At 44.1% G+C, this 14162-nt stretch overlaps 1 protein-coding gene across 10 annotated transcripts in view; it reads right to left on the reverse strand.

Annotated features, from left to right (window-relative positions):
- Window positions 1–10: 10 nt before the first annotated feature.
- KALRN (kalirin RhoGEF kinase) overlaps window positions 11–14162 on the reverse strand; it is a 474021-nt gene continuing 459869 nt past the window's right edge. For 9 of the 10 annotated variants that reach the window (XM_088058776.1, XM_088058771.1, XM_088058767.1 and 6 more), the window contains 7 exons: window positions 13711–13832; window positions 12480–12611; window positions 10625–10789; window positions 9735–9813; window positions 8458–8658; window positions 7653–7791; window positions 11–5538 (listed from right to left, as the gene is read on the reverse strand). In XM_088058776.1, the coding sequence (XP_087914902.1) occupies window positions 4993–5538; window positions 7653–7791; window positions 8458–8658; window positions 9735–9813; window positions 10625–10789; window positions 12480–12611; window positions 13711–13832 (1384 nt within the window). In that variant the 3' untranslated portion in view covers window positions 11–4992. The remainder of the gene's footprint in view (window positions 5539–7652; window positions 7792–8457; window positions 8659–9734; window positions 9814–10624; window positions 10790–12479; window positions 12612–13710; window positions 13833–14162) is intronic. The other variant, XM_088058773.1, reaches the window with a different exon arrangement.

Below are 14162 nucleotides of genomic sequence, written 5' to 3' on the forward strand. Positions count from 1 at the left end.
ATTTATGGGAATGCAAGGACAGGAGATGTACAAGTCGAAGCTACATCTGTAGATGATCATACATACCGCAGTATAGTAACAACAACATGGGACAGCAAGTAGTCACCTCACAACAGTACACATGAGTGATTAGACTTACAAAGGAAATATTTACAAACCTGCCTTTACAAACCAACATTGTGTGCATACAAAATGAAATCCGCAATAAAACTGAAGATACATTTAAGGCAGACCAGCAATACACTGAAATAATTAAGGCTGTGGAATTACTTTGCACCTTGAAAATGCTGAGCTGTTAGCAATACTGTTTCTTTTTTCCTCCTTCAGTGGATTGTTGCTAGGATTGAAAAGCATCAGTACGTTCCAACTGTTTGCTCTTATCTCGGTGAATAAGTCTGAGATTGATTTTATTTTTTTTTTTTTTCACTTGCTATTGCATTTGCTTTCCAAAAGTTATCAGCAAATTGACCTCAGTGGCAGAGCAGTGTTGAACAGTTTGGTAGAAAGAGAAGTAAAAGCACCAGCATCAGAAGTTGGACATGAAAGTGAAATATGGCTTGAGTAGAGAAGATGTTGGTTTTTCACTAGCTCCATAATAAAGACTACAAACAGCAAACATTCAGCATCCTGACGCTATGGAAACACTCAGCACTATACAGATCCCAGAACAAGAGTACATCACTTGATGGCAGTGTGCAGTCAGCCTAGTAAAATGGGATTTGATTTTGTTTCCTTGGGAAAGCACCATTTTCTGATGGGACACGAGTGAATGAGCTTGAAAATAAACCCAAGCCCTGTGTTAGAGGAGAATCCACCTCTGCTGTGGAAGGAAAAAGAATAAAAAAAGGTGGTGAGCCCCTGTGCATGTAAATTTTGTGTTAGACCTTTATGTGCACATCTGTCTCTGAAATTTGTATTATCCTAGGTTACTTGACACAGTAAGTGTCATTGCAAGGCCATTAAAATAGGGTTATATGTAGTCAGGTTATAACGTGTGGTTCTGCATTCAGCCTTTATACACAGTATTTGTAGCAAAGGCCTAATGGCATTGTCAGAAATGTTAAGGAACTCCACTGAAGCCACAGCCTCAGGGGTCAGTTGAGGGCACGGACTTTGTCACAGCATTAACTTAGAAGTAAAAAGATACATGTTACTTAAAAAACCCAATCCATAGTCTTTTAAAAAGAAAGGGCAGTAAGACTAAATGAAAGTTGTTGATATCATGGAGAAGAGAGAGACATTTTATAAATTTCAAAGCCTGGATTGCTTTAAAATACTAAAGTCTACAACGCTGGAGTAGCTGTGTATCATCCCTGTAGTACCAGACACAGCGGACTTGGCAGCTTGGGGGTAGCTGGGGCCTCCCACAGGGCAGCAAGTGTCCCAACACCTGATGGGGGCTGACAGTTTACACTGGCCAGCAGAATTCCTGCCCTGGCCTGGCTGCTGCAAGCAGAACAGAGAGAGAGGCGAGTTAATTTCTCATTGCACACTCATTAAATGAAGCCGTCTTAAATAAGGAGAGCCCATGTCACTGTGTTCTCTGGGCTCTGTGTCACCAGCACCTTTGCCCCCCTGCCACCCAGCACCTGGGGACACTGTGAGCCACACTTTGATGTCAGAGCAGGGTCAGAGCACTGTGGAGATGCCTGAGGGTGGTGGCTGTGTGCACAGTGCCACTGCACACAGAGCTTGTGGTGCACTGTTGTCAGTATTCCTGTTGGTCATCCTGGATGGCTGGAAGCTGCTGGAGAAGCTAAAGGGTGCAGCTACCACCATGCCCTCAAGCTGTCTTGGGAACATCCTGAGTGGTACACAGCTGCAGGTGGAATCTTCCCCTCAGGTCAGATATTCTCTGGGGAGTCTCACTGAGAAACTGTGTTTGTTACAGACAATATTTCATGCACCAAAAAATCCACTCACTGGAGAATGCTACACAGGGGGTTGGCTGTGGTGCTTCTCACCCAGCGGGTGCACTCCAGGCCTGCTTACTGAGCTTCTGAAATCTCTTTACAATGGCCTTACAGTTTTCAACAGTTACAGGACCTATTGTATCTGCAGAGGCACCACAAGTCAGCTTAAAAAGACTTTGAAAGAGCAAAGTCAGGACACTTCCTCTGCATTTATCATATGGCAGCATCGCATGCCAACTTGTTATTATTCAGGCAAAAGCAAGAACAGTTGATAATCACAAATGTTATATGGAAGTTCTGACTGGTTCAAGTATTCCTGAATAGACTGTAAGAAGAATGGAGTCCAGGAAGAGGTGTTCTAACACAAATATGGGAAAAAAAAAAAAAACCACAAAAGAACCCCAGAACATTCAACATCTTCAGATTTCAGCCCCTCCAGCTCTCTCAACAAGGAGTCTTTTTTGAATCTGAGCACCAATACCTAATCATATATCCTCTCTCTTTCAGCCTTTTGAGTTTTCTTTTCTGTTATTTGATAGCAATGAGAAGCTTAAATATTATACTAAACAGTCCAGCTTTTTCCCCCTGTGCATCCAAAGTGTCTGCTGCTGTAGTTCGACATATGAATGTGGGATGTAGGAAAACAAAATGCTAAATAATTCCAAATTTCATGTGACACATGAGAATTTGTTTGTATTAAGGCCAAGCAGAAAGCCTGTGGCTTAAACTGTACCCATTGGCCTAATAAAAGCTGTGGGTTTTACAGACCACACTTCCATGAACATTTTTAAGGGCAGCACAATTGCAGCACAAAGAATCAGCTTTGACAAATAGGAAGAATTACAGACAGTCTTGTAGTGAGAAAGTACCTGAGGCTGGTGGTAATTAGAGACTCCCCCTTGACTGCTGTCTGTATTCAGTTGCTAAGAAATTGCATATTTTGCACTGTTGTTCAGGATGAGTCTGGTTTTTATCTAAGGGGTGCTGCTGGATTGCTTAGAAAATCAGCTGCTGCTTTAGAGAGGAACTGAGATAGGTTCTAGATGATTCAAAAAGCTTAATCTTCTGTGAACACTTGTCTCTTTCAAACCTTTCCACACCCTCCCTGCATTAGTTCTCTCACAGAACTGCTTTTGACTCTGCTGAGACACCAGGGCTCACTTCTGCCTGTGGTTTCCCAATCTCACGGGCTGTTCTTTGTTGCACACACTCAGTGCTGAGTGCTGAGGGTTTTTGCTATGCCTCTTCTCCACTAACAAAATACTGACCACTCTGGTGTAGTGATAGAGCAAGCACAAAGAGAAGGGCCAGGTCTCCTCCTTGCTGTGAAAGGGAGCTTGAAGGTGGATCAAAAAAGGGCTATCAGAGCCCTGAGAATTTAATAGTCCTTGCAGGGCATCTCCACCACCTGCTGGCAGAGACAGCACTTGCTCCTGCAGGCTCACAGTGCAGTTACTCAGATGGTAAACGAGATGTGACTCTCTCCCTTACAAGAAAGTCTGTATGAGCACAGGCAGTCAGATCAAGCCCTTTTCCTTAGGAAAACCTTCGGTAACAACTGCCATTTCCCATTACAGGCACACAAATGGTACTCAGCACCGAGACAAAGTCCCCACGTGCCAGGGGAAAAAAAATCTCTGATCATAACCCCTCAAGGCTGTAGAGCTTTGTGGTGTGGCAGTAGGATGGGGAAGCCCCAGCTGGTTTCCCCTTCCAGTCCCATTTCTGGAAAGGAAGAACTGGCCAACCTACAAACTGCTGATTTGTCACTGCAGACTCCCTATGTTGGTTATACCTAAGGCTGGTTCCATCACTCTAACATCAATATGATGATGTTGCAACTTGGCTTGCAAGAGAGAAATGTTTCAATTGTGAATATTTATTTTTTTTATTATAAATTAGGCTTTGGACATAAAAATATCCTCATGAATGCTTTGGTTATGAGGTACTAATGGTGGCTGAAGTTATTTACAAGTTTGGAAATGAAACAAATGACATACTTCAAACACTGAAAACAATTTTCAAGCTGTAAGCGCAAGAATGAACTCACCACTCCTACTGCACTCAGAAAGGTTTAGATGGACTTTGGGCCAAGCAATTCCGAAGCTAGAAATGGAACAGGATCCTTTATATTTATATATATTTATATCTATGATACAATATATGTATACTGAAAACCTGTGATAGAAAAAATTGTCTTCATCACCATCATCATCTAGTTTACAGATACTGCAAAAATTGGACTTTGCCTTTTCTCAATGCACAGGTTTTGCAAAAGATTTCTGTACAATGTGTATAAAATGCTTTTAAAAAACCCACCGTAGTCCCATTGTGCTTAATCAGAACCAGCTGCATGCTCCAATGAATTCATTGCCTTAATCGTAGCTCCAAAAGGTGCTGCACATTGACTTAACACAGCAGAAAGCCCAAGGAGGGGCTTAATGGAGGATTTTGGTCTGAGCACTACCATGCAACATGAGTGTACCTAAGCCACGCCACCATGAGAGCTGATCCAGCAGTGACTGGAGCCTGATCTTGCATGTCCTATGCAGGCAAAGTCCCCACTGAAATCATGGCAGATCTGGGCATATGGGGCATGAGAAATCTGACTGATAATCTGGAGCAGGCTTGCAATGATTTCAGCAAAAACTGACCAGTCCAGTTCTGCAGTACATGCTAAGGTCAGCCTGGTCTCACTCCCAACCCCCCTCCCCCCCATCCTATTCCTATTCTTTTGTACATTTTAAATTCAGCTCAGCAAGATCAAGAGGATTTCTTATAAGGCTGCCTCACAAAGATTAAGGCAACTGCAATTTTGGCTCTCATTCCCAGTAGGTGTTTGCTTGCTGCAGTCCCTTTTTGCTGGTGGATGTGCCAATACCAGGTGCCCCAAGAGACGGAGCGTGTCCCCGCTGCTGTCACCACCTTTGCCTTGGTCCGATTGCCAGGTCCGCAGTGACTGCCCCCTGCAGTGGTGGAACGCAAACACCGAACATGGGATATGTACAGACGGATCCGCGCGCTCCCGGCGGCGCTCCTGGCTCGGGACCGGCAGCGTGGGATCCCGTGGATGGAGGCACTACGTGCCCGGCTTCATCCTGCTCAACAGGAAGCTCTTGACGCTGGGGACCGGGTGCACGTCGTACTGGTGCCTGCGGCGCTCGATGAAGGAAGCCAAGCGGGAGGTATCCAGTGGGATCTTGGAATAGCTGCCATTGTGCGGCTGCAGCCACGGATGCTGTAAACAAGTGGCTGCTGTCGGCCTTCTCCTGAAGTCTTCCTGGAGGATAACGTTGATGAAGTCCCTGGCGGCGTGACTCACATCGGAGAAGTACTCGTGCGGGAAGCTGAAATCCACTCTGCACACATTGATGCAAGTCTCCTCTTTGCTTTCATCCAGGAATGGAGAGACACCACTTAACATGACGTAGGTGAGGACCCCGATGCTCCAGATATCTGTGCTCAGGGACACGGGAAGGCCTTGGATAACTTCAGGGGCTGCGAACTCCGGGTTTCCAAGGAGGTGGTGGACATGGTAATGACCTGTGATCTGGACTGCATCTTCCAAATCAATGATCTTGACACGAGGCACTGGGATTCTTAAATCAATGAGCAGATTTTCTGGCTGTTGAAAAGATAATGATATAAACTTAATCGTAACTATATTTTTGCAAATAAAATATGTAGGATTCATGCAGGCTTAACAGCCAATCAAAAACTTGCATTTAATGAGATGTGCAAGGGAGAGATCAGGAGAGTGAATGATAAGGAACCAATCCAGCTGCTGTTTCCTCTAAATTCAGATCAATGCTGCAGTTGCAATGACAAGATCCTCTTTTGCACTAGGGCAACACACTGGGATTTTGCACTTTGTCCTGAATACTTACAGTTCATTTTCCCAAACTAATCTCTTCTGATTAAGAGCACTGACGGATTTTTAAATTTTAATAGGATTTATATATATCTGATCAGTTTATTGAGATTCCATTTATTCAGATGACAGCTGGCTAAGTGTGTGTAACTTGTAGCAGAAATGTTCTTCATGAAGTATATGTCCAGTTCTGCACCCCTTACCCTGGGAGGGACTGGTGTGTGCCATTACAGTTGACATGGAGCTGCCAGTCTGCCCCTATACACACCAGGACACAGTCATGCTTTCCAAGCCAGCATGGAATTACATTTCATCCCTGTTGGTTTCTCTCTGTTTTAGCAGCTCTCAGTATTTAATGTCTCTCTCTCTCAGTGAGAGATACTGAGCATTGCCTATACACTCTGTTCTGGGGATTTAACATGGATTATCCTTCCTTTGTTGGCTCTTAGATGATTTCTGAATTTACTTCTTGCACCCTTCTATATCTTTTTTTCTCTCCTTTATCCTCATGCATATTTTACTGCTGCCTCATGGCATACAAATATAAATATGTAAAGCAAAGTTAACATAGCTGTTCCAGTCTCTCCACTTGCTCTTCTCTTGTGCAGTCTCTGTTGACAAAATCAACACATCCTTGAGCAGGATCCTGGGACAACACAGTCCATGGATAGGTCTGCTGTCACTGCCAGTGCATCTCCTGCTTCCCACTTAGCAACAGAAAGCTCTTTATTTAGCATCCCTCATTCAGGGAAACTGCAAATAGGTCACAGAAAATTAGCTTCCCACCTTGTTTTTGGGAAGTATATAATAATCAAACAGAGAATTAATTGCAGTTTCTTACCTCCAAGTAACACCTACTTTTTGACAAGTTATATAAATAGGGCAAAAAATACAAACAATTGCATAGAAAGAAACCAGGTTGATTTAGTATTTTGTCTAATTCTCATCTAAGGTCCTGTACAAATGGAATTTTTTGTAGGGGTAGAAAGTATTAGTTCATCTGGCATGCCTGGGGCTTGGAGAGATGAGAAATCTCCTTAAAGCTGGATTGTCCACTATATAGGAAAGTTAAATTCATCCCTCATTCCCCATTTTTAATTGTCATTTAAATCTGCAAAGTGTTATAGATTATCTGATATCCCTGGCAACCAGAATCAATGTTACAGATCACAAAACTTGAAACACTTGATCACACCATGAATGGCTAATTCTGTCATCCAAGATAACTGGGTTGCTGGGGAGGACAAGAGTATAATGCCAAATCCAGGACAGCACAGTGCCTCCTGCCATGTGTGCTCACAAAAGCAGGTACAAGCTGTACTGGTGTGACGTTAGAGAATACCCCAATTTCATCTCCACAGTGCCACTTGTCCTTTGTTCTTCCTCTGAATCCTTCCCTGGGTATATTTCCCTTGCAGTTCCCCTCTCAGGCTCTGCAGCACAACGTAGGGTACGGCTTTCCTTTTCCTTTGCCCCTGCCAGCCTGGCACAAGCCAGCTCTGCTCAGGAAGGTTGGTGGCTGAGTTGGTACAGTGTGAGCCCAAACCGTACTCCATAGAATTACTCATGGTTTCCCTTCAGACAGGTGCTAGTGAGATCTCACTCTTGTCTCTCAGACATCCTGGTTCTCCTTCATTAAATCCAGAAAGCCCTTGGGAACAAACCAGTGAATCAAGGGAAAAGGTGAATTTCTTGTGTGAGGGCAAAGACCTGGCACTGCATGTCAGTAACTCCTTTCTCTGGCCAGGAGCTTGTCCATTTAGTGATCATCTCCATGGGGTACAGGCTGCACCTCCTCCCAGGCTGCACAGCTGGGAACTCTCTGCTCCAGGGCACAGAATAACAGCATCATTTTCATTTGTTCCTACCTTTATGTCCAAGTGAGCCACTCTGCAGTTGTGGAGGTACTGCAAGGCTTCCATTGTGTCTCTTATATAGAACGCCACCTTTTCCTCCATAAGTTCATCGTGGTTCATCAGATAATCTAAGAGACGACCATCATCCATCCTACAAACAAACCAAACCCTGAGCGTGAAATATCACATGGCATCTCTAGGAACACTTAGTATCTGAAAACAAAATGACAGTGGAAACTTTGTGACCTAGAAAAGGGAGGAAAACAAAATGCAAGTTCTGATGAGTATTTAATGATATCTCAAGATACTGTAGGCCATGGAAGTGGTAGAATGATTAATCCTCAATTGTTATTGCCAGTTCTTGACAAATTTAGCAACGGTCTCAAAGTAAACTCATTTGCTTAAGGATTCAATAGACAGAGACAATTCCTTTGGAATCAGAACTTCTTAATTATTTGGATTCATCTATTTATTTATAGAGCTAGTTACATAATGCAGAAAAAAAAATCACTGACATTTTCAGCTGGTAATATTTTCTGTGGGAAAACTAACCCAATAAAAGTTTTCCACCTAGCTTATTTATCTGTACAAACAAACAATCAAATTGGCCAAATATATTTTAGAAAGTGGTTTTCCCCTCTTAATCTTACTTACTGTAAAGAAAAGGCAGTGGAAACTCTGCAGAAAATGGCTATGTCATTTGACATCTCAATCAATAAAATCTTTGCCCTGCTGAACTCAGGGTGATCTTTATGCTTGGCTTTAATAGGGCTGTAATTCCTACCCAGACACTTGAACCCAAGCTCCGCTTACTTACAGTTCCAAAACTAAGATGTAAGAAGTTGGAGACTCGTAGGTATCATGGATAGTGATGTACTGAGGATGCTGTAAGTGTTGTAACAAAGCTGCTTCATGTGCTGCCTGCTCTTTCTTTTTCATTTTTTTACTAATGAATTTTACAGCAACATCTTTCCGGGTGGCTTTGTGGACACATTTCTTTACTATGGAGAATCGACCCCTGAAATTATAAAGAAAACAGAATAATGAGGTGGCCTCATGAATAAATCATGCCTAGCTTTTAGCACAATAACAGAGTGATTTTTGAAGGTTTTTTTGATTCATCCCATTAATATTTCACAAGGCATCAGGTTTAACAAGTTGTTCATAACCTTTTCCAACAAAGGCCCTCCATCTCTTACCTTGAGTGTAGAGATTCTTTGGGGATTAGCAAACACTGAAAGCAAACGGTGTCACTTTGCTTTCTGCAGCCATACTGATATTCTCTAACAACCTCCCCTGGGTTCAATTTGCTGCCACTTTTACAGGTTCTATCTCCTTTTATTTTAGCTGTGGGTCTCCCTTCTCCAGCTGCTTTATTAAAGAAACCAAACTTTCTCAAACAACTAAAAGAAAAGCCTTGTAATATAATCACTGGCCTACCATTTTTTTCAGACACACAGTAAGAAATTAAGAAAAAAGCTATCAGGAGAGCATTTAGGAAACTCATACAGACCATAGTACCATTCCTGAAAGTAAAACTACCCAGTGAAACCATGTGCTGAACTTGAGCTCTCAGTAACAGCATCCCTGTTTTCTATGGAACCAGAGGGACTTCTGTCCTTTCAGCCCCAGAATTGTCTGTGACATCTGAGCTGATGAAATAATTGCATTAACCTGAATTATTTGCATGTCCCTTATCTGTTATCTGTGGAGAGCACCAAGGGCTGACAATATGTGCTGCTCCTCTTTAGACTCTGTTCAACTCACCCTCCCAATCAGCAAAGATAAGTAAGTCACATGCCCAAGTGTTTTGGCAAACTCAGTCTTTGTGGTTAAGCTTATCCAGAACCAGTAAATTGTCATGACTTCAAAACAGGATCTCAAATCAGAGATGACAGAGAAGATACCAACTTCTCAAATCAGAACTTAGCTTGGAAAACAGAATTTAGTCAGTATTCTCATCAGTATTGGATATGCAATGGTCTTTGAAAGGAGCAGCCCTAACTACAAAGTAACCTAAACTCCTCACCAAGGAAAAAGCTTCAAGCCACTGTTTGAGTGTTTTATTGCAGTGATAAGCAGGGTTAATATTACCTCCCAATCTCATGCAGCTCTGCATAGGCAAGGTCAAAGTTTTCCTTCCATGAAACAGTGGCACCATCAGCAGCAGAATCTTTGAGAGAACAAAGAACATTCAAGAAGGTATAAAGTTAAATACAGTTTGCTGTGGACTATAAAGAGCACATTTGAGAATAATGCAAGACTACATTATTAAGACAGGAAACATTATCACTAGGAGTCCAGTTTCCTACTGCCCAGGCACAGCTCCAGTGGGTTGGACCACTAAATGCCAGAGCTCACCAGGGAAAGGATAAGAGGGACTCAAATATGTCCTTGCAGTTTTGGGCTGAAAAGGGCTACAGAGACAGAGGGTAGAGCTATGCTGTGTCAGCTCTTGCTCCATCCAGCACTGGCTGTCCAAGCCAGTCACACATGTAGTTGAACAGCAGGGCTGCTACAACATGGGGAAAAGTGGGCTCTGGTCACAGCACTTGAGAGTGAGCTGTGCCCCAAACTCCTGCAGCCCTGAGTGCTTGGGAATTGCCTCCATCACAGCATTCCCATTCCAACTGCATTGCTCAAGGAGGGATGTTTTGCAAGTGGAATTGCAGCCCCCATATGGGCTGCCCAGCAGAAGCTGCAGGTGCTGCTGGCATTGCTGGAAAGGCAGGACAGACACCAGCCAGGACATGTTCGGAATCTGCAATAGCCTCTGTGGCAGAGGCAGGCTCTGAGCCTGGATGGAGGTGAAGACACAAAAATCCTTTCTGTGGCCAGGAGTTGGCTCTGAGCATCTCCCAGGCTATTTTTTGTATCCTAGTTGGCCCAGGATCCCTGTTTTTATCAGGACCCCTCAAAACTAGCCATGCAGAGCAGAGGTGGATCCCGGTGTGCATCGGTCGGTCCCTGCAGTGCTCACTCACCGTACTCGGGGAGCCTCACAAACTCGGACGGGTCGCTGGGCAAGCTGATCCCCCAGGGATTGCTGGCACTCACTCGGAACTGGTACTGGCAGCCTGGGGACAGGTCCTCAATGACGAGGTACGTGTCCAAAGTTGAGGCTACTGATTGCTGCCAGACCTGTGAGCCTGTTGGACAGAGGGACAGAAGGGCAGCTGAGGGAAACACTCGCTGTGTGAGCTCAGGGCTGAGGCTTTCTCTGCCCAACTTAGGTAGAACTCTGGGAGGGTAAAACCTACAGGGTTTTTAACAGGCAGTGTTACAACAGACTGTTAAACCAGAAATGGGTCACAGGAAGCTATTTTGTGTTGCTACCACCTTCCCATCTGGCTAATTGAGAAAAGAAGGAAATGCCCCTCAGTTGGCTGATAATGACAGAAAAAGCTCAGCCCAGGGACAAGCTGATCTCTCCAGCACTATAGCTGTGGCTGTGTGCTACAAGCAATGTCTCAGGGCAGTGTGATAAGACAGAAGTGGAGGGCTGATTTGATGACAGCTCCGCTATGATAGAAACAGTAGCAGAAATACTGCAAAAAACCCCAAAACTATGGGCAAGGGAGATGAAGCTGAGACAGGGCGTGAGTGCAATCCCAGTGCTGATTGATGAAGATGTGGTGGCTACGGTGAAAGCTGCAGGAGGAGAACAATCTTTCTGAGGCTTAACACAGGCAGCTTGCAGATGAGCAGAATTGCAGCAAAGAAATGTGTGATTCTGTCATGTGTTTCTGCTCCTATCAAACCCAGCCACTGCCTAACCTGTTTTACTCATCTGTACTGGGTCAGAGAACAGAAAAGGACCCCTGGAACACACAGCTCTGTGAGATGGAGATTTCTTCAAAAATACATAAAGTTTTATCTTATTTTAGTAAGCTCAGGGCCTTTTACCTTTACATTATTTACCATGACCCAATTATTTTGTGTGTCCAGTGGACAAGTTCTGATTGCCAGGTCACAAGGTCATGGTTGGTTTTACAAGAGTCAGTTTTCCCTTTGAAGTGGGAGGAATACTGAAAACACTGCTGGGGATTTTTTGATGTTTGTTTTGGTGGTTGTTCTTAATAAAGAAGCTTTTATTCTTTTACAAAAATGCCAGTCACACTGATGGCACAGTGTGGGTCAAGGGAAAATATTCACTAGGACTTTTCCTAGTTCTAGGCATCAGTATGATGGAGTGATTAGATTTACACACTTAGTAAGATGGGGTAGGGTTTTTTGAAGAAGGAAGGGGAAAAAACAGAGGCCATATATTTAAGGCAAGGTTTACTGCCCAGTGACCCTCATACCTTTGCAGAAAGAATGCAAAAAGGGTTGTGAATAATTTCAAATGCCCTTTTCAAGAGCACGTGCCTGTGCATATTGGGAAAACAGTGCATTTAATATATAGCTAATTCTTCAGGGAAAAAGGATGGTTTGATTTAAAACCAAATGGATTTCAGAGGTGAGCTTGAAAACTAAGCAGGGATCTGCAAATTTATCCAGATCAAAAAAATAATGAGGCTGATTTGATTTTGCATTTCTGGGAAGCACCCACCAGAAAGGATGGTGGTAAAATGCAAATGATAAAAAGATGCCTTAGTGATGGATACGTTTTAGCTTAACACACTTTACCCGTCATAAGTGACCAGAGGAAACAGAAAGGTCTGTAATATATGAAAGGCTGGACTGGATGATAGAAGGGCTTCTTTCTGCCTTAGACTTTGGGATCTGTAAGCTATAATTAGTGGCATGACAGTGGTGACAAGAATGCTTTTGGGACCTGTTGTGCCATAAAGGAAACTTGCCATGTTCTCACTCCCATAGCCAGCTCACACCACTTACCTTCTTCTCTGTACTCCACAGTGTAGCCTGAAATGGTGCAATTGCCTGTACTGGTTGGGGGTAGCCAGCGTAGGATCACAGAGGTGCAGCTTCTCTCCTGAGCAATGGGGCGGTTTGGGGCAGCTGGCACACCTTGGGAAGAGGAAACAACACCAAATCCAGCTTCACAACAGCAACTACTAGTGCTTTATTATGAAGCTCAGGTGTATCAAGTCACTACAGGACAGCTGCACCTTGTAGAGGGGCTTAACTAAACAGCAGGTGAGGAGTCAGTTACCATTGAATGCCCAAAAATGACACAAGCAAGGCACTCAGAATTCTTCTGTGTGTAGGGTGCTTTGTGTGCTTGAGAGCAGATTGACAAACGACCAGTAATCCTTCTGTGCTTTGCTCAGAGCTCCTTTCAGCAGAGGAATAGTTAGTGCAGCCACTGACTTGCTTGGATAAATTGGGGAAATTGGATCTCTAGGGTGGTTTGCAAGGCCAAACAAAATTCTAAATGCTCGTGACATTGCTGCATCTGTAATTCTCCAGTTAGACATTCATCTCTGGACCATCCCCTTCAACACAGCTGGCACCTCGTCTCTAGTGCTAACAAATCCCTTCTCAGAGCTGGAGGCAATGAGCATCAACTCATTATTCTATATTCATTCCAATTTGATGGGTCAGTAATTACAGTGCTGAGAATTCAGGCTTGGAGACATGTCTCCAAGTTGAATTCCCAAAGAACAGTTTCACCCAGGCTAAATCTTACTCTCACCTCCTTTGTCCCCTAAAGAGAAGGAGAGGCAGACAGTTGGTACCACTGGATCCCAGTTCCTCCCACTCCAGGCAGATTCTGAAGCCCAGAGCTTCCTGCAGTCACCTGGGGCATCATTCCCCCAGGGACTCGGCTGCCTGAGGGAGCTGAGTTTCCCCTGGCTGGCCTTACTGAGCTCCTGGGAAGCAGCACTAGGAGTAGGATGCAGGAGCTGAACCAGTGCCAGTGCATTTTCATTTCCCAAATGTGATATTTATGGTCAGATGAATTAATCAAGCACAAGGAGTATACAAAGCCTTCAGCCATCAGGGAGAGTTGTGGCTGAGGAATGGTTGTACGACTTTTAACATCTCAATTCACCGGGCACAGCTCCACATCTGGCTGCCTCTGCATGGGCTGTTCCGGTGTATTCCCAGCCCCCAAGGGACCACACACAGGAAACATCCTGTGTGTTAAGGTCAGATGTGCTACCTTGGACTTTGATGGTTGCAGAGGTTGATGCCGTTCCATGTTCATTGGTTGCCACACAGGTGTAGATGCCGCTGTCCTGAGGCATCAGGTTGCAGATCTTCAAGGTGAGCTCTCCTGAGTCACTGTAGATGCAGGAAGCCCAAATTATAAAACACTGCTTCACTTGCTAATGTTCTTTATATAGTTCCTGTCCTGCCTCATTGCAAACACACGTTCACACAAGTCCTGCTAACACATTTGAAGGAACATCCCTCCAGCAATTTGGTGCCCAACTACAATCCCCTCATATGTCAGGGTTTAGCTGTTAATGAAACCTTTGAGCAAACCTTTGGTCCGAATTGCCTGCCAGGTAAATTCTCATGTCTGTTGTGGTCTAGGAAGAGATGTGAAGGATCACTCAAGCAGCAAGCAGTCCAGGAGCTGAACATTGCCTGTCCTTGTCCAGAGCTAGA

This window comes from Pseudopodoces humilis, chromosome 8 (assembly GCF_049639895.1).
Source record: "Pseudopodoces humilis isolate 2021_Gansu_Grassland_sample_001 chromosome 8, ASM4963989v1, whole genome shotgun sequence".
NCBI lineage: Eukaryota > Metazoa > Chordata > Aves > Passeriformes > Paridae > Pseudopodoces > Pseudopodoces humilis.